Source organism: Zophobas morio, unplaced genomic scaffold (genome assembly GCF_036711695.1).
Source record: "Zophobas morio isolate AGI-343-1 ecotype UQ-CSIRO unplaced genomic scaffold, CSIRO_AGI_Zmor_V1 ptg000002l, whole genome shotgun sequence".
NCBI classification, from domain to species: domain Eukaryota; kingdom Metazoa; phylum Arthropoda; class Insecta; order Coleoptera; family Tenebrionidae; genus Zophobas; species Zophobas morio.
The window spans coordinates 10,318,320-10,338,016 of NW_026972107.1; the positions used below are offsets into that span (position 1 = coordinate 10,318,320).

The window sequence follows — 19,697 nt, forward strand, 5'->3', positions numbered from 1 at the left end:
GTAAATTACTCCGGGAATCAACGCTGCTATACTTCAAAATACATAATCCGACTTTTGCATCTTTCCTAGTTTTCAACTAAACTAACTGCAATAAACTGCTTACTCAAAATCATTTTTCGTTTAACTTCGTAACAAGAATAAATAAGTTACAGCAATTTGTACCGAATAGAACTCTAGGCTAAGTTCTGGTTTTGTCTTATTTTTGTCTATTCTCGCCGGAAATCCTCTGTTTCTAACACTTATTTAGGTTTATTTATGTCCCAATAAACTAGATTTTCACATAATGTAGATGTATTTTTTTTCTCGGTTCAATTTTTTTTACTACATATTCTAGTGAAGTTAAAATTGCGTTCAAAGTCTCGTTATTTTAGTTTGGTGTTCTTCCAAATTGAGTAATCGTTCCATTTACGAGGACAATTTAGAAATAAGCTGTGTAGGCCTCTCATAAACTAATCTCGTCATAGTCGGTGACCTTTATTCTGGCATTTGAGAAGCATAGAACAAGCTTTTATACACTCTTATTATTGAAATTAGCCAAGTATTAAGAGTCAAAATTGGGAAAATGTATTCACAGGACGTTTTTGCTCAACTTTACGGACCAAAATGTAGGCTCAAACATTCCAGTCAGCGGTAAAATATGTAATGAGGGTAACTATTTTCGGAGGCCAAGTAGGCAGCCGAATATATTTTAGAACATAGATGGTTTCATCATTACTATGTTAATGTAGTCAGGTTGACAGATAATTGACATTTGGCTTGACAGCGTTTCCTAGACTTACGTATTACTTTGTTGTTAAATATCATTCTCAAGCCAAGTTTGAATGGAATCGTCAAGTCTGCGAGACGAACCTAACATGACTTTTATCCAGTGATGCAAAGTAAAATTCTGGTATTTGACACTAACTGATTAAATATTTTACGAGAAGGGGGAAATATTCTAATATTGAGTTTTACTAACATAGATAAAATTTTAATGGCCCAGTATTATTTACAAAAGCAGTTATAAAAAGCATGATATTTAACGAGTTGAAATTATGGCTATAACGAGCGAATGGAGTTTGCACCCATGCATGTGAAATAGACTTTCACAATAACGCATTATGAACAAAATTTTAATTGATGATATTTTCAATTTTTTTGTCCCATGTTCAGTTTAAGTAGTGTTATTGATAATGGATAACTGTTATAAAATGCAATAACATGGGCAGTGAATAGTTTTGATTTAACAAAAATGTTTGAATGGGAATTCAAATTTCAATACCAGATCAAATATCATGACTCTACTAAAGTTGTGACTTGTTTAACCTTCATACAATTTTTCAGTATTGGAAACAGAATTGAATATTGAAAGACGGAACAATGGAGAATTTTTATATTCATTTGTTTTACTGCGTGGAAGAAAATTAATACCAAAACTATTTGTTAACCACACTTTTTCTTTTCCACATCAAATGAAACACAATATCACAGAGAGGATCTTAAAAAATCACCACGTGGTAGATACTTTTTAATTTTTAATTTTGATAGTAGTAATATAATATTTAAGAAGAGCTGACGGTAAGATTGTTTTAGTGTAGTAATAGTGTAAAACATCTTTGGTTTTTAGTATGTTATTGGTAGAAGATAAATGCGACATGAAATAAGAAGTGAAGTTAGATACGATATGTAACGGTAATTTTTGCGACAAAAGTCCTCTGAGACGGGATGGTCACGGTCTGGAATTTTGCTGATAACCCGTGGGGGCGGCGTGCCTCGGTGCCAAGCCTTGGGCCGATTAATGCCGCTGGCGCCTTCGTTCGGGAGCGGCAGTCGCTCGGGCGCCAGCTCTCTCCGGGAGAGGGAGTACCCGGGTTGCTCTCAAACCGGACACACGGATTTCCAGGTGGAAAGCAAGAGAATAAATAAAACGGAATGAAATATTTTAAACAATAATCGGGTTTTATTCCCTGCTACACGTCTAAAATAATAAATATTACGACTAATTCTTCAATAATAAAACTACAAGTTCGTATAACAAAATAAACAAAAAGAATAAAACGTCGGCGCGGCGATCGCGGAATTACCCCCAGCTCTCGGTATGCGTCCCCGGTTTCCGGCCCACGAAAATTCACTTCGTTACATTTTCCTTTAAATTTTGTTAAAATTCTAACACCAAAATATGTTTAATTTTGTTTCTGTAGTAGAGGGGTGAAGAAGGAATAAACCGAAACCGGTCCTCTGGTATAGTGTTTCATTTGTTGTGGAAAAAAAAAGTGTGGTTAAGAAATAGTTTTGATAGAGAATTTTTAGTAAACAAAATGAGAAAAGTCTTTGAGAGGTTCTTTAACTTTATCTTTAGAAACAATCAATTTTATTGATTGAGAAGATCTTCGGCTTTTCTATTTATTTATCCGTGTGTTTTTTGGATGCGTATTTTCTACATTTCTAAAGCACAGTTAAACCAAAATAATTTTTTTTATAAATGCTGTTGATTTCAGAAAAAATGAGCCATGTGCCTTGTCGGTGAAAAATTTTTTATCATTCAGTTGTTTATTGGTTTTAGTTTCGCTTCAACAAATAATTTCCAAATCATAAAATTTGCAGTCCATTGCCTCGATAATCGAAGTGAATAATACGTACAAATATTATTAGTTTCATTGTCCACAAAATAAAAATCATATAGACGAATTCGTGAATCTGTTAAAAGCCGCAGTAGATAAAATAAATGGTATAATAAAAGTTTCGAGAAGCTCTATCGGATGATCGTCAACATTAATAAAATCGTTGCAGCTTTAAGACTGTTGCTACGCGGAAACCGGAGGAACAACTCCGGCCGGACCTCCATAAAAATCAGTGGTAAAATAACGACTTAGAAAAAGCTTACCTCGGTTTTATTTTGTCAAATGCATATTTGTGTAAAATGTAACACAATTAATAATTAATGAGAATGCACGAATTACACGTCGCAGTAGACGTAAAAGTGTCCGGATGGGCCCACTTGGGAGTTTAGGGGGAGGAAACTGTGCCGATTGTATCGTCATTCTGTTTTGTGATTCCTTCGTGTTAAGTTAAACCACCTCTCAACATGTTCTTTCATGTTTCCACTCCAGTTGTATAAGTAGTAAAAGCTCTATCTAAAAGCGACCTCTTTTTGGATACTTTTACCAGCAGAATTACAAGCACACTAGATCATTGTAAGAAAACCACTTTTCTGTAAAAGATAACAAGTTAGTAACTTAATAGTAAGTCTATTGATACCTAAAATACTTAGAAGAGGGAAATCACTTCTTTTGTGTTCTCGAATCAGTTACGAAATTTACTGTGTATGCGACATTTCTGTTCTAGATTGAATAATGGTATTTGGTATCATCTATCGTAACAAAAATATGGTGCGTGTCGTGATAAATTTAACGGTGGAACATACAAACACCGTTTGACGACAATGAGTGTGTTTTAAACACATAATACATACACATCTATTTCCCGGAATATGTTAAATAAGAGTGATTTTTTGCTGTAATTTATTATTCCTCACAAAATCAATTTTTCAATATTTGATTATCGGACTGCCTATGTGTTCCCAAATAAAGTTCATGTGGTTATAACATATTAAAAGATTTCATTAATATTTGTCGTTGTATTTCTTTGTTTTGCCGCATTTATTATTTAGTAAAATGGAATAAATGTCGAAACTATAAACTTTGGCCAAACAAAAACATTTTTCTCTTTTCAATCCAGACTTCGAACCGAAACGTAAATAGCCAATCAAATTTTTACGTTCTCATTTACAATGCTTCACACGGATTGCATTTCCTTCCTTTAAGTGCAAAATCGGTACAATTAAAGCAATGATTCTAATAGTGTCTTTAAGTTCCCTAATTAGTTGCAGTAAAACGTAAAGGTGGTCGTTCGAGTGCCGAAATGATCAGTTTTGAACGCTAATTTAGTTTAAGTTTCTCCTCTTAACGTCTACATTGCCTGATTTAAAGTACTTAATATTTTCTAGTTGTAAAGTTGAAATTACAGTTTTATTGTAATTACTGTTTGATAACTGATGAAATATAATAGTGAATAATGGCCGCTTCGTAATTAGTTTCCATAACGGGGTTTAAACGCTTCGCACAGAAAGAACATTTGCGGAGGTGAAAACTGCAGCACCGGGTGTTATCTGGTTACAGCTGTTTGAGGTTCTATCACTGCGCCGTGTTTACAGATTAATCTCAATTTATGCCAGTAACGTTCAAACTTCGATTTCAAAACATTTTCGATCTTAATAATTGTTCCAGGCTGGAAATACCTCATCCCTTCCATGATGTCCATCGCCACGGCGATGCTCTGCAAAGAACAAGGAATCACAGTAGCGGGCGTGTGTGCAGCTTATGAAATATTTGTAACTCAGAAGGTAAATAAAACATTATCCCTTACAAAACGCAATAACAAGCTCGTTTACGACTTTTCCAGGTGCGTCTTCCAGAGATAAAACACGTCGTAAAGGCGGCCATAACGGCCAAGTCTTCATACCACTTACCATGGTCAAGCGAAGCAACCAAAAGGCTGCTCGTGCTTTCAGCCACTACTTTATGTCTTTTACTAGCGCGCTTACAGATAATGGGCTCGCAGTTGCCAGTTTTTACGAGGTTTGATAATCCCGCATCTGTTGCACCTACTCCGGCCAGACAGCTGACCTACCATTATTTAATTAGCGTCAATCTTTGGCTGCTCCTGTTTCCGTGCAACCTGTGCTGTGATTGGACGATGGGGACGATCCCTCTGGTCGAGTCCTTCGTCGACCCGAGGAATCTCTCCACCATCGCGGCTTACACCTTCTTTATGGCGCTCTTCATCACGGCCTATACGACGGAGAACCGGCAACAGCGCGTCACCATCCTCATGGTAAGTCGATGGCAAATGGCTTTTCTACGCATTCATTCCTTTTAGTTTACAATTAGCATAAGAATACAAATTTAAAATTCGTGTCCATAGTCTACAACTTTACCACTGATTGACTTTAAAATCTTCAATAATAAAGAAAAACCTCGCATGTTAGAAATTTCAATACACTTTTTGTTCAAGTAACAATGAATTTTGATAGAAATTTAATAAGACTACAGTTGAAAAACTAGGACAAAATTTTGAGTAGTTTTGAATATTTTTAAAATTATCAAAATTCAAGAAATAATTCGATTTACTATGAAATTTTAACACAAAAACACTATGATCATTTGTGCCAGATTCATGTATCAACTTCTTCAGAAGTCGGTAGGTTTTTGGATAATTGACAACATCTGGGTAGACTTTTTTCAATCAGTTGTTTTATCAACGCCATAACTAACGCCAACTGCTTCGTGATTATATGCGACACATCCTCAGGGTTGTAAGTACACTACTTATACCCTTTGAAATTCTAAATTAACGTCAAACACAATCAAAATTACTAACATAGCCATTCTTTTTTGCCACAACTTACAAAAAGGCGTCGTGGTGTCGTAGTATAATTACATCTCTGAAGATAGGGCGCCTTTAACCGCGAAACCAGGTGGGTGTTAATTAAATAAAAAGGTTGGAGTGCTTGGAGATGGATTCAAAATAGATATATGTGGGCGCTAAGTAACTTACCTTTGACTGCTTGCTAGAATAAGCTTAGGTTACCGAAAGTGGGATGTGTATCACTTTCGTTGTAAGTGGGATACGGGGTGTAAATTAGAGCAGGTTTAACTTACAAACGATTTAACAAAAAAATTATGAAATTAATGATCAATTCAAAATGAATAAAAATAAACAATTAGGATATTGTAATTTAAAAAATCAGTTATTTAGCTGAGTTGCATTTTACATAGTATATGTATATCCCTTCAAAAAATGATATTTCAAAAAACAAACTTGAATCTAAGTACCTCTTAATTTATAAGCTTGTCTAGTGTGCAGTTTTTAATAAAATAAATAAATAAATAAACTTGACCAATTTTTAGACCACTTTAAGCGGACACATAGAAGGTACCCCTAAGAAAAGTGTCAGCTTGCTTGTGATACCATTTATAAACCTAAAAAATCCGCAACTGAGGTAAACAAGTCCAAAAACTATATTCTACAACTAAATCGGTAAACCATCATTTTTGTGGTACCGAATTGTGGCCTTCGGTCGACTTGGTTCCCCACGGTTTAGTTCGTACTGAAGTAATTCTCCACAAGAGGACGCTGATTAAAATTTGTAGAAGATATTGATAACAGTATTTTCGGTTACAGTGACACAATAAGAACAATATTGGTAACAGTAACCTATTAATTCCTTTTGCCGTATTTATAAAACACAACCATACGTTATATTAATTATGAAATATGCTTTATTTAAGGCGTCATATGAAAAAGAACTGTGGATATAATAAATATAATACAAAAAATTATTAAAGTATTAATGTAATTTTAGGGAATTGAGAGAAAAAATGCTTCCTCCCACTCACCTATAACGAATATATATAAAAAATTATATAAAAAGTAATAATTAAGAGAAAACAAGGAAAATAGAAAAAATATATGTAATACTTTCTTTTTTTTATTAATAAAATAATAACAAAAAGAAGCGCAGGATTATATCCACGAGAACACATTTAAAGTTCATAAAAATGTACTTTCATTTCAGCAGTTTAATTATGAAACAAAACCGATCGCTAATACCGAAGGATAATAAAATGCAGGTGGCTAGGTTTTTTTCAGATGTGGGTAGATACGAACTGCTGACGTCTCGAGCAGTACGCAAAATGTAGCAAGACTTATTTCCGCAGAATAGGAAATAGAGATTTGTAGAATAGTTTACAGATATTTTCATCTCACCGCCAGGGGACAGCCCCTCTCGGACATTTAGCTTGTACTTTCATCAGTTGCGAAAATTCACGCGCAGACGTGGGCCTTAAACATCCAAGAATGGGATGTTGCCCAAAAATTCTTAAAATTAAGTCAACAAGCACATAAAAATACTTTCAAATCCTATAGGCGATAGTGATGTGGACCAACAGTCAGACTTAACTTCTTAATTTGAAACCCCTGACCTCGACATCAGGTGATACGACAGCGATTTCGAAAAAGAAAAAGAAAACGGCACCTGGCTAAGGAGAAATCATAGTTATTGATGTGGTGGTTCTCAAACGGTATTACTAGCGTCTTCCGACCAAAATGTTCAAAATTTACCTTTCCAACACGAGGTGAAGAAAGAAAGGCAATAGGAAACATATGTGAATAGAATGAGAACATTTAAACTTCTTTTATGAAGTACAAAAAACCCTATGATTTATTTCCGCATTCCAGGCTGTAAAAAATCGATCTCAAAATTTGCTTTTTTTTGAATATTTCATGGAAGACAACCTTTCATATAAGTTTGAAAAAACAAGACTTGAACCACACAGCCTTAAATCTATCTAGCATAAAAAAATACACACGCTACATAAACTAGAAAACATAAATGGGCTAAAACAAAAACAACTACACGGAAAGTTCTTCAGGAAATGTTATTAGCCAAAAAAAATTTAGTTAGTATGCCGAAACATAAAGTTCTTGAAGTGAACAAGTTTTTTAGGGGCACCCTACACACAGTTTTGAAGCGAAAAATTGTAGGCAACGAATGAGGGATTCGTCAGGCTTCGGGGTGAAACGCTCGTTCGAGTAAACTCGGGTTGAGAGCCTAGCAGCCATGTAAAAACAATCAGCTTGTGCATAGCTGTACTCCTGTTTATCGGTCAGCGTCCTCAGGCCGAACAAATCATCTATTGCAGAAATGTATGTAGGCGGAAAATGAACAAATGATCATAACGATTGATTTATCCATGAAATTTGCTCATTTATCCAACAGCTGGGTCTACACTGTTCGATCTGGACTTAGATTAGTTACCCATAATTTTGGGCGGGGATTTGTCCCAAGGAAAATCAAATGCCTTTATTTGACTTTTTAAAAACCACATTGCATTTAAATATCTCGAATGATTCAAAATAGGGGACAACAAAATATCGAACTAAAATCGATGGATTTGATATTTAGACCTATTTCAATCAGAAATATTAATCATGATTTTGCAAGTACGACGAAAAATAAATCATTTCTTTTTTACAATTTATGTTCTTGACTGATCCAAGTAATATTGTCCATAATGGTACCCCGACAAAATAGCCCGAGACAAAATCGCCACAACAAATAGCCACTAATAAAATAGGTCCCAACAAAATAGTTCCCTCAAAGTAGCCCAAAATCTATAAGTAACCAAACATATACACAAAAATATGGACGTCCACTATTTCATGAATTTTCTTAGAACGGTTTGTTTCTTCAGTGGAAGTTATAGTTTAAAACATGAAAGTCCGGAACTACAATCATATTAATGAAAAGGAATTCTCAGGAAAAAACATGCCGTTACTACTTAATTAAGACTTGAACCGACCTGACCTGACCTGACCTGACCTGACCTGATCTTTTTTTAAACCCAGTTACTCCCCGTGGGCTGCATTACCTTGGTGTTAGACGCCAGGTAACATTTACCGCCTATGGTATGCGGCTCGGCTGATCTTCTGTCTGGGGGATTCACTCTCCGTCTCTTAGCCTCCAATCCATCGGTACCACCCTATGGCATTTTCTATGTTCCTATCTCAGTTCCCAGTTCCATTTTTGTCCGTCTCTCTTCCCGCCTTTTCTCTTTTTCTTTCCTCCTCCTTACGGTCCTTTGTTACTTCCTCTACATATCCTGTTACTTTTTCCAGTTCTCGATGGTTTCCATCATTTTTTTAATTATTGTATCCGGCGTCATAGCCTCTCCTAGCTCTTCCTCCACATCTCTGCGTTTCCCTTCATTTTTTTCGCAGAAGAATATCGCGTGCTCCGCTGTGTCCTGCTCGTACCCCCAACCCCAACATCTCGCTTTTTCCACCTTGCCTATTCTTTCTCTATATTTACCAAACGCCCCATATCCTGACAAAAACTGTGTTAACCTAAATATGATTTCCTCCTCTTTCCTATTGATACATTCCCTAACGTCAGAAATTAATTTCTTGGTCCACTTCGCCTTTCACGTTTCCTATTCCCATTTCTTCTGCCATTTATCTACCTGATATTTCCATTCTTTCTTCCACCCAACATTCTATTGGCATCATTCCAGCAATTCCATATAGTGCCTCCGTCGATACCGTCCTGTAGGTCATACTTATTCGTATCAGTAACTTTCTTATGGTCTTTTCCACCTTCTCTCTGTAGCTCTTGATTACAATTGCCTTACCCCATACCTGTACTCCGTATAGTATAATCGAGAAGCCTGTCATTCCCGTAATCCTTCTTTTCTTATTTCCTGGGCCTCCTATATTAGGCATGAGTCTTCCCAACGTCCCTATGAGATTGTCTGTTTCCTCGACAGTCTTCCATAGATGTTCTTTGAACGTTAATTTTGCGTCGATTGTTACGCCTAGGTATTTTATCGATTCTTTGATTCTTATTTCTTTCCCTTTCATTCGGATTTGGACCGGCTCCTCCTGCATTCTCTCACTAACTACTATAGCTTCGGATTTATCGAGATTTATTTCCAGTCCCATTTGTTGCATTTTCTCATTGATTCTTGACCACTGTCAGTTCACTTCCTTTTCTGCTTTGTTCATTTCCTTATCTGCCACTATGAATACCAGATTATCCGCATATGCGATGTCGTTGAATTTGGCCCCATGTCCATTCGCAATATACTATCATAAACGTTGTTCCATATAACTGGCCCCATTGTCGATCCTTGGGGTACTCCGCAACCCAATCTTCTATCCTTACCTGGAAAAATTGCTACTAGTACCTCGTTCTCGGTCTCTTTTTCCAACTTATTCGGTGGGGTTGGTTTTAACTGCTTTATCACAATTTCGTACCGTCTCCCCCATTGGTCTTTTTCTAGCGGATTTAATATCTCCGTTCATTTTTTTCTCTTGGATCTCAATATTTATATTTTTAACTTTTTTCTTGTCTCGTTGTACTCTTTACCCGCCATCCTAAGCTATTCACCGTGTTCCGTCTTCTTCTGTTTCCCTTGTAAACGCCTCATTTTCCTCTTACTCTTTAAATATTGTTTCTGACCTGACCTGACCTGACCTGACCTTACCTGACCTTAATCATTCTCCCAAATTTTAATATTTTTGTGAATAAATAAGAACCAAGAACAACATCCTTAAATCAATTGTATTTTCTGAAACAAAAATTATTAATTTTGTCTACAAAAATTTCAAGTCGGGGTAATTTGAAGGGATTTTTTGCCGGGGCTGTTTTAATGGGTCACGGTCCTTAGTAATGTTTACATTATTCATGCAACATGTCTATAGGTTCAACGCGATCATAACAATAAAAAATGTTGCAAACGTCATTAAACAATGCGAGCGAAAGAATTGGACCTAAATATGTGACTTGAGTTACACTACAACTTAAGATGTTGTCCTTCGTGGACATGTTGAGAAACACTTGACGTTTTCCACGTTTTAGGAAATACACAAGTTGGCGTCATAAAACCTTGTTGTGACCACCTGGTAGACAAAACGTCATTCCTCTACGTCTACGATGGACGCTAGTATATCATCCTGAACCATGCTGTTGTTCCTGAGCCTTTTCACACTTCAGTTACATACCTTTATTACCGAAACCTAATGAGAAAGTTGGTTTCTGGCTAAAATTTGAAGCTTCCCGTGCGTTTGCGTGCCCTGGGGCCTCCGAAATGTTGGAAAGCGTGCCCGGAAATGCTGGAAGTTACATTTTCCAAGGTCTGACCACCTACACCAAAGCTGCAGGCGTCGGAACATGGAAACAGCTCCAACTCGTCTTTTTCGGAATCAGAGACGTTTCAGGCACATTTGATTATGTTCGATAGACACACAGTGCGGCTACAGAGCTTAATTATGGAAATTTAACAAGGGAACTGATTCCAGCCCGAGTTCGAGTATTTCTTCGGCGTTTACGTGCCCACAGGGGTGCGCGAAATGCCAAAGGTAACAGTTTCTTCCGTTCTGCTAAAGTTGAGTTGCCAACACTTGAAAATTGACACAAGTCGGTTTTTTTCCGATGTTTTCGAAATGTTGCACGAGCTGCGAACACGACTGACTCGAAGAAAAAAATGTCGTGTAGCACGGAACAGGGATTTGCATAAATTCCAGATTAATTAAAAGTTGGAGTCGGTTTCTTCCGTATTTTGCGGATTTAATAACCAAAACTATACCTCTTGACGTCCGCGTTTAACGAATGGCTTATGAAAGTCGTATCTCCCGCTTTTTGCTGACTATTCTCACTTGTTGTAAACTTTTCATACTTCCCAAGACAGTCTCCGTGTTACTAATTAAAAAGTAAATCCCCGCAGGTACAAACCGGAAGTATTCTCTCAAGTTAAACGCAAACTTGATTTACTACAACTTTTCGAGTATAACGTATACTTGTTAAAATATTCATGTGGGCAAATATGCAACCGGACAAAAAACCGAGAGCTGCCGAGATGGAATTTTATAACGAATAACTTGTATAAAGTTTTCACGACAGAAATTGATTTTAATAATTTATATTTGCGATTTAGGGAGTGGGGGAGTTAATAAACTCCTGTGCTGAGTAAGTTCTTGGGGAATAAATCAATGCATTCGGAGTATTGTTTCTATAAATATGTCTGATGTGTTTGCTCTATATATAACTGCGGCAATTGCACATAAGTAGATTGCTTTGTTGTTTGGTATAAATACCTTCAAATAAAGGCGCGTCATTTTTTACAATTACGTACGAGACAAATATGCTTTCGACATGCAACTTTTATGCTTGGGCTACATGTTTTTTACAATTAATTATGTTCTAGTAAATGGGAAGCTTTCATATAGACGACATAAACGTAAATTCGTGATTTAATTGTTTCAGCGTTTTTTTGTTAAATCATTTGTGCTCATTTACGTGAGTGGTTTCCAACGTATTCTTTTTATTAATATTAATTGTGTTTCTTTACACTTTTACATTTCAAGCTAAACTAACCCTTATTGAAAAAGCTAAAGTGTAAATACAACATCTGCTAACTTAATATATCAGTGCAAAGAACGGTGATTAGGCAGGATTTTGCAAATTTAATTAATTCACCAACCAAATTATCAATAATAATTAATTATAACGTATTACCGTTAATGACATTGGTGGAAATTGCATTTTCAGGTACGGTGAAATAATGCAAATTAATTGTTAACAAACACTGCAATGGAAAACAAGCATTGTTTATCTTCTGTGCGGTATTTACTGTGGATAATTCTGATCTTTTTTTTCAAATTTAATTAGATTTTTCTTTAGGTGCCATAGTCCATCCGTCAAACGGTTACTTCATGGCCCCTAGAGAACGCAAAAATAGGTCCCCCGTTTCCGGCTGTCTCTCGTTTGTGTCGATATATTACTTTCGACTTTTGACAAGTGACGTACAACTAAAATATTGCAGATGTTTAGTTGGTTGAAAATTCCGACGGTGCTACAAGCTTTTTCTTGCTTGACGTTATTGGAAACATTGCGTAATGTCGATGAAGCCTGGATTATGGATTAACATTTTTTAATTACTCAACACGTTTATTTTTGTGGCGGAATTTCCACCGTGGAAACGTTTTGTGTGAATTAAGTTTCAATTAAAAGATATTTTAACACTTACCGCGTTCGAGGGGTTAATCGTTTTTTTGCGTTAATGGCTCTGCGTGAATAAATATGGAAATTTAACATTATTAAAAACGGTAGGACGCTTTTGTATTGACATTCATATATTAATTGTTCTCCTTTGTGTTATTTCATTAAAATATCCTGCTGTGTGAGGATAGACGAGTTGAATGACAATAGGGATCAAGTGTTATCGCAATTAATCTGCGCAGACCACACGTAACATTATATTTCAATTCATTTTCGTCGAATGCAACATTTCGTGCCCAGTAGCGTGCCATCTTGACCTCATTCCGCGGAATATTGAAGTTATAAATGTAACTATTATTACGAAGAATTTGTCTTTAATTGTTTTTTAGACAATTATTCGTGACGTTCGTGTAAGTCGGAAATATATTGCAGTGCACAAGGGATCGTCAAACGTAATAGTTACGTTTAATCTCCCTCCGAGCAGCAATCCTTTTGTTGAAACGAACAGTCGTCTTTTGAGCGGTCAGTAAATTTCGTTCGTTTCCTCTCGGTCCTCATTTCCTTGTTGACATTTAACGATAACGGTCGACATTTTCTGATGGGATTTTTAAACATAATTATAACCTTTTTTAAAAAAAAAACTACCGAGAGAGAAATCTTTTGTTGTGGGATCGGTCATTACGCGAATTCTTTTACTAACGCTTTCGGAGAACCCACATTTGTTTGTATACTTCAAAATTTCATGGCGATGTCAAACGTTACTATTGATTCTTGTGGATAATTTATAGCAGTAATTATTTCTCCCACTCCCCGTCTTACCCTGACATTTACTTTAGAAAAGTGAATAGCTATCTTAAGCCTACATGAAACCCAAGTTAAAAAATAACATTTGTTGTCATTGAAATCAACTACAATTAGCTTTGGCTCATCAGCAGAGAGCGGATTCTTGCTGCTAAAGCACCAAAACGCCACTGCAATGATGTACCTGACCCTCGTGTCGGAGCGATTAACCTTAGATGACTAACTGTGGGAACAAGAGTTAGTTGTTACTATTCACGCAGAAATAAGTCAAGTTTTACTAGTTTTCGTGAAACTTTACATTTGTTTAAATAACTGATAAACGAATAGTTCCAAAATTACGACAAACCAGCTATTTGTGTAAACTGTCAATTACAAGCTCTCTAAATCTAATAATAGAAAATAAAGTTTATCCTTTCCCGTTTATGCGTTACACTAATTCATTTAATGTTAATTAAAATAGTTATAGGGGTAATTTTTTTTCAGCGAACTTAAGGAATTTTTATTTTTGAACGTCCCGCTGGTGAATAAACTCTTGTTATTGGAATAAAATTTCTTACTTCCAGAGCGTGGCTTTAATGGCGCTTCCCTTCCTGCCCGCTTCGAACCTCTTCTTCCCCGTCGGCTTCGTAATAGCAGAAAGAGTTTTATACATGCCTTCGATGGGATTTTGTATGCTCGTGGCGTACGGCTGGAGCGTCCTGGCCGAGAAAAAAAGTAAGAAAGTTGCCTGGTTTTTATTTAGTATCCTGCTCCTAACGCACGGGACGAAAACTTACTTGAGGAACTGGGATTGGGAGGACGAGTACTCAATCTTCATGTCGGGTCTCCGGGTCAATCAGAAAAACGCCAAGTTATTCAACAACGTGGGGCACGCCCTCGAGAGCCAGGGCAAGTACGAGGAGGCCCTGAGCTTCTTCAAAACCGCGGTGAGCGTGCAGGAGGACGACGTGGGCGCCCACATCAACGTCGGCAGGACGTTCAACCATCTCAAGATGTACAAAGAAGCCGAAGAGGCGTATCTCAGAGCCAAATCTCTGCTCCCCAAAGCCAAGCCCGGCGAATCCTACCAGGCAAGGATCGCTCCTAATCATCTAAACGTTTTCCTCAACCTTGCGAACTTGATCTCCAAGAACTCGACGAGATTAGAGGAGGCTGACATGCTGTACAGGCAAGCCATCAGCATGAGAGCCGATTACACGCAAGCCTACATCAACAGAGGGGATATTCTAATCAAGCTGAATAGAACCAAAGAGGCACAAGAGGTGTACGAGAGGGCGCTGCTCTACGACAGCAACAACCCCGACATTTATTACAACGTAAGTACAGTCTAGACCACATTTTTACCACGTTTACAAGCTAGTTTTCAAACCGTCTACTGGCAGATATTGACACCAGGTCTGCCTGGATCCATAATTAATAAGCTTTCAAGATTTTCAGCACGACGGATATTCTTGTTTTTTTATTTCAGTGGATCTCGCTACAACCTTATGAAAAAATTTCGCTTTAAAATAGCGAGTCTATCTATGCACCGATAGACATTGGCATTTTCAGTTTAGTCTCATTTATTTTTAGGTATAAAAATGGTAAAACGAATACTGTTTATTAAAATTTTTAAATCGATATTGACGTGGGTGTTTTTTATTTCCATTATGCATTAGGCCAGATTTAGGCTTGATTTAGGTACATAAATAAACAATCGCTTTTAATCTGTTCCGCATTTTTTATTAATTTCGGTAAACAAGTCGATCATATTGTCACCACAACAAAATGGCTCGTGACAATGACAGTTTGAGGTTAGGTTTCAGTGAACGCCATTGTTCTAAAAGAAAACAATCATTCAATTTATATTTTATGAACGAAGGTGGATTTCTTTGTCTTGTTTTGTCTTTCTCTTGTTTGATTAACGTTAATTCCATTTTCGAGCACACGGATTTGCTGGAAGGTCACTTTTCTTAACACAATCTGGTTGATTTATTTTTCTTATTAAATTTGCGAAAGTTTTCGTTATAGAAGTAGCAATCCAATTTTGCTGGCTAGACTTTCTAAATTAAACTGGCACTCTGCTACTATTCAGAGTGCCACTTACCGCAATTGTATAAACAAAATCTCGAGTTACGCTAGTTTATAGTATCATAAGTAGTATTACAATAGCAGAGAACGTGCAGCTGCTTGATTGACTCCTAAATGTAAAAGAATGTCGCCCGATTTGAAACGTCTTTGCTTTTTATGTTTATATTTTCCATCTTGTCACACAATTTTTTGCCTATTTTTCCAGACCCGTATCTTATAGATTTTATGTGTCTCGCTCCATCGTATGAACATTCGTTTTTCAGGAAAAAACTTAGATACCGCAACGAAAGGGGATTTTTACGCGCAACAGAATAACAGTAAGTGAGTCACGACTGTCACGTAGTGTATATATTATTATTATTGCTGTTTGTTTTTCGCTTGATTCACGTCTGATCCGTAAAGAGGAAATTTATATGTTGTGTGGTAAAACTGAAGACACAATTTTAATTAGTAGCAAATTTGACCTTGTCGTGGCACAAAATGGCTACTACGTTCCGTTGTCTCATCACAGAGACTTTAATACCTGCAAATGAACGTTCCATCAACGAAGACGGTGACTCTCGGCATTTCCTCCGTACATAGAAGGATTAAACTGAGACTACCAGACGTGTGTTAACACGATAATGTATTAGCACATTCGCCGGCTTTGTTAAACAAATAAGCGTTTATAGCGTGTCGAGGAATATACTGGTTTTATCATTCTGACTTTACCAAGCTCCTGGTTTGGGAACATAGACCCTTTTGTACTAATACCGCTACTGGCTGTTTTCAAAGTTGTAAAATCACTATATTCCTTGGCGAACTATACTACCTCTGTGAAATTGGAACGCTTACTCCAAATGGCTGCCTTTTAATCATTTCTGGACGTAACTAGCATGTGCTATTTTATAAAGACCATCAATTATTATATCCAGACCGTTTTGTTGTAACCCTATCGTTCATTGTTTATATGAGCATAGAATATGTCGGTTGCGGTCCCTCGGAAATAAAGATGTTGTTATTATTAAGTTGCTCCCCTAATTTGTGCTTTGTTCGTAATACAATGTTTAATTTCAGCTGGGGGTGGTGTTCCTGGAGCAGGGAAAGGCGTCCCAAGCACTCGCCTACCTTGATAAAGCTCTAGAATTCGATCCGGAGCACGAACAAGCTCTTTTGAATTCCGCAATTCTCTTGCAAGAATTCGGCCGGCCTGAATTGCGTAAAATCGCCCGCGAACGGCTGGTGAAGCTCCTAGAAAAGGACAAGAAAAACGAAAGAGTACATTTTAATCTGGGAATGCTTGCGATGGACGAGAAAAATATCATAGAAGCCGAGAACTGGTTCCGGCGAGCTGTCCATTTAAAAGCCGATTTCAGGAGCTCGCTTTTCAATTTGGCTTTGTTATTGGCGGACGATCAAAGGCCATTAGAAGCTGCTCCGTTCTTAAATCAGCTCGTCAAGCATCACCCCGATCACGTTAAAGGCTTGATTCTCCTCGGAGACATCTATATCAATAATATCAAAGACCTGGACGCCGCCGAAAACGTAAGCTTATTACCGTCCATCGGTTCGCCCGCTAATAGCTATTTTTTGCAGTGTTATCGGCGAATTCTGGAATTGGATCCCGAAAACATCCAGGGCCTCCACAATTTATGTGTGGTCCACGTGGAGCGGGGCAAGCTCTTGGAGGCACAAAGCTGCTTAGAGAAAGCTCATCAGCTGGCTCCGGGGGAAGATTACGTCCTCAAACATTTGCAGATAGTGCAGAACCGTATCGCCAAATTAAAACTGAATCCGAACGACCCTGGCGGAGAGGAAGCGGAGGCTAATCCGAAGGGCCGCAGCCAGGTCGTTTCCAATAAAAGTATAGACGAGAGTGATAGGAAAACCCGACCTGTGGTGACGGGGGACTCGGAAGAGCAAAGGTATAGCAGTAGGGTTGTTAATACTGAACCTATGTTCGTGAAAAATGTTGACAATATTGACTATGTCGATAACGACGCGGAAAAAGTAGATTTCCCAGATAGTACAGACCAGAACGTTAGTCATAAGTGGAACCACGGTAAGATAATCGGTACTGACAATGACGATCCTTCTTCAGGCATGTCTTAGCGTTAAAACCAATTTTAAAATCAAATTTATGTAATTTTAACGATTCCCATTAAAATAGAGGGGTTTAAGATTGTACTCTATCTAAGGACTTTTTTATACGAGCCATTAGATGTAGTGTCCATTCTGTGATACTCAGAATAATCGTTTTTAAAACTATTTTTAACTCGGATTAAGTTATCTAAGACCTACTGCAGATGTGACTTAATGTATACACGAAGGTTAGCACCGATCGTTTTTAATCATTGCTGCTGATTCTCTTGTGATGTTTTAGTGTTATTATTTTGCAGGCCTTTGATCAAAATCGTGCATTGTTATTCTCTCGGTCCGTTTCTATTTAATTTCACTGAATCCGTTGCGAAGTAATTGTCGAAACCTATCAAGTCTGCAAATTGCATCCGCAACTCCATTTTCCGAACTAGTGACTTCTGTGATGGTTTGATGAATTTTGATTAAGGCCTGAATACGTTTGTGATGAATTTGTGATTTTATTGCTTTAGCTTTATGTTGTAACAAGGTGAATGGTTTTTGTCGCTTTTCGTCTTTAATTGCTTCGAAATGTTACTTAATGTGATTTTTTTATTCCTGTAAGTCGTTTATTAATTGTCGGTATGTGGCATATCTGTACTATGTTAATTAGTAATATTGCTACTAATATAATCAATAAAATAAATGTATTGATGTAAGGCTTTTTAGCCACTAGTTTTAGAAAATATCCACGTGGCCAAATATTCAGTAGTTCTCCTTAGCACTTCTCGATTATTTTTCTATTTTCCAAAAAATTGTTATTTTTGCTATCGTGGATCTTTATTTATTTTGTATTTTGTAAAGGTGCCTTGAAATCGTTAATTAAGGCAAATGATTTTGTAATATAGTATAATAAATATTTTTCTATGTTGTCAAACTGTTCATAGATTATAAACATAAGTCTATATTGTGTAAAACTAATGTGAGAGGTATATTTATCCTATGACTGATAAGTTTTCGTGTATTTTCTTTCAAAATTTTCTAAAAGTTGTTACCCTAATATACACTTTTTTAATAAAAACAGTTGTGGTATAAGTCAACTAAACGTGTCATTCCTGCTCTCCCAGCACATATTTTTGTTAAAAAATACAACTAGCTTCAGTCATCAAATATGAAACCGACACAAGCGCTTGGGATGAACGTAAGCCCACCCTAAAATAAAATTCTTTGCGGCGTTGTTGACTTAACAACCACATTCCACTAGCCGCCTCTGTGTTCAATCGCTGCAAACAAATTCAAAAAACTTTGAAGAGCCTTTGATCGTACCTTGAATTCCTCTCCAAAATAACGACTTCGCAATTAAATTGGAAGCAAAAGCCGGAACGTGGACTGGAAATACAAACTTTTCATTTACGTGTAGCATTCCCCTTGTTTTAACTGATTTGTTTTCTCATTGATTTGCAAATTGGTTTTATTGATTGAATTCAAATTGGTGTATTAACGAACGCATCTCTGGCGTTTAAACAAACACACAATAAAGAGCCCATTTAGTCGATAAGTGCCGACTTTGGCGAATTCGTCCGTGAATTGATGCACCGAAATGGTCTTTGCGAAAATTGCAAATGATTTGACAAACTCCAATTAAACGCAATTAGTCAGCAAGCAACGGCAAACTCCAAATTGCAAATTTTATTGGCGATTAAATGGAAACTGCGCAATTTTTGTGAGCGGAAAGTTGGAAGACACCTATTAAAAAGTTGCACAACTTTATTAATTCAGCACGACTCAGCAAATTTCCCCGGAATGTTTTTACATTTCATTAATTTTTTCTACTCAAGAAGACCAGGAGAAAATTAAAACGTTCATCTTCTAGTTAAGGGTTCCCTAATGTTTTAATTAATGGAAATTTGTGTCATTAGCAACATTCTGCGAACAAACTGCGGAGGCAGTTTGGGACAACACTGATTCAGGTAAACAAATTTAAATGTTACAGCTTAATCGTCTTGAGCTACTAAATAATTAGAATTCAAATTATGTACGTCGAACGGACGTGGGATGGATGCTGGGGTGGAAATATTATGCAGATTTCGGACTGGAATGCAAGTGTTGCTGACAGGAGCAGATCATACATACATACATACATACATGATAAATTCAGCTGTACAGTTTGTGC

General features: G+C 36.9%; 1 protein-coding gene across 1 annotated transcript in view; it reads left to right on the top strand.

Moving 5' to 3' along the window:
• LOC135127442 (protein O-mannosyl-transferase Tmtc3-like) overlaps positions 1-18,544 on the top strand; it is a 56,247-nt gene extending 37,703 nt beyond the window's left edge. Inside the window, exons 5-9 of the mRNA XM_064053886.1 lie at positions 4,266-4,381; positions 4,441-4,872; positions 13,963-14,715; positions 16,526-16,993; positions 17,045-18,544. Coding sequence (XP_063909956.1) covers positions 4,266-4,381; positions 4,441-4,872; positions 13,963-14,715; positions 16,526-16,993; positions 17,045-17,560 — 2,285 coding nt within the window. The 3' untranslated portion in view covers positions 17,561-18,544. The remainder of the gene's footprint in view (positions 1-4,265; positions 4,382-4,440; positions 4,873-13,962; positions 14,716-16,525; positions 16,994-17,044) is intronic.
• The last annotated feature ends 1,153 nt before the right edge of the window (positions 18,545-19,697 follow it).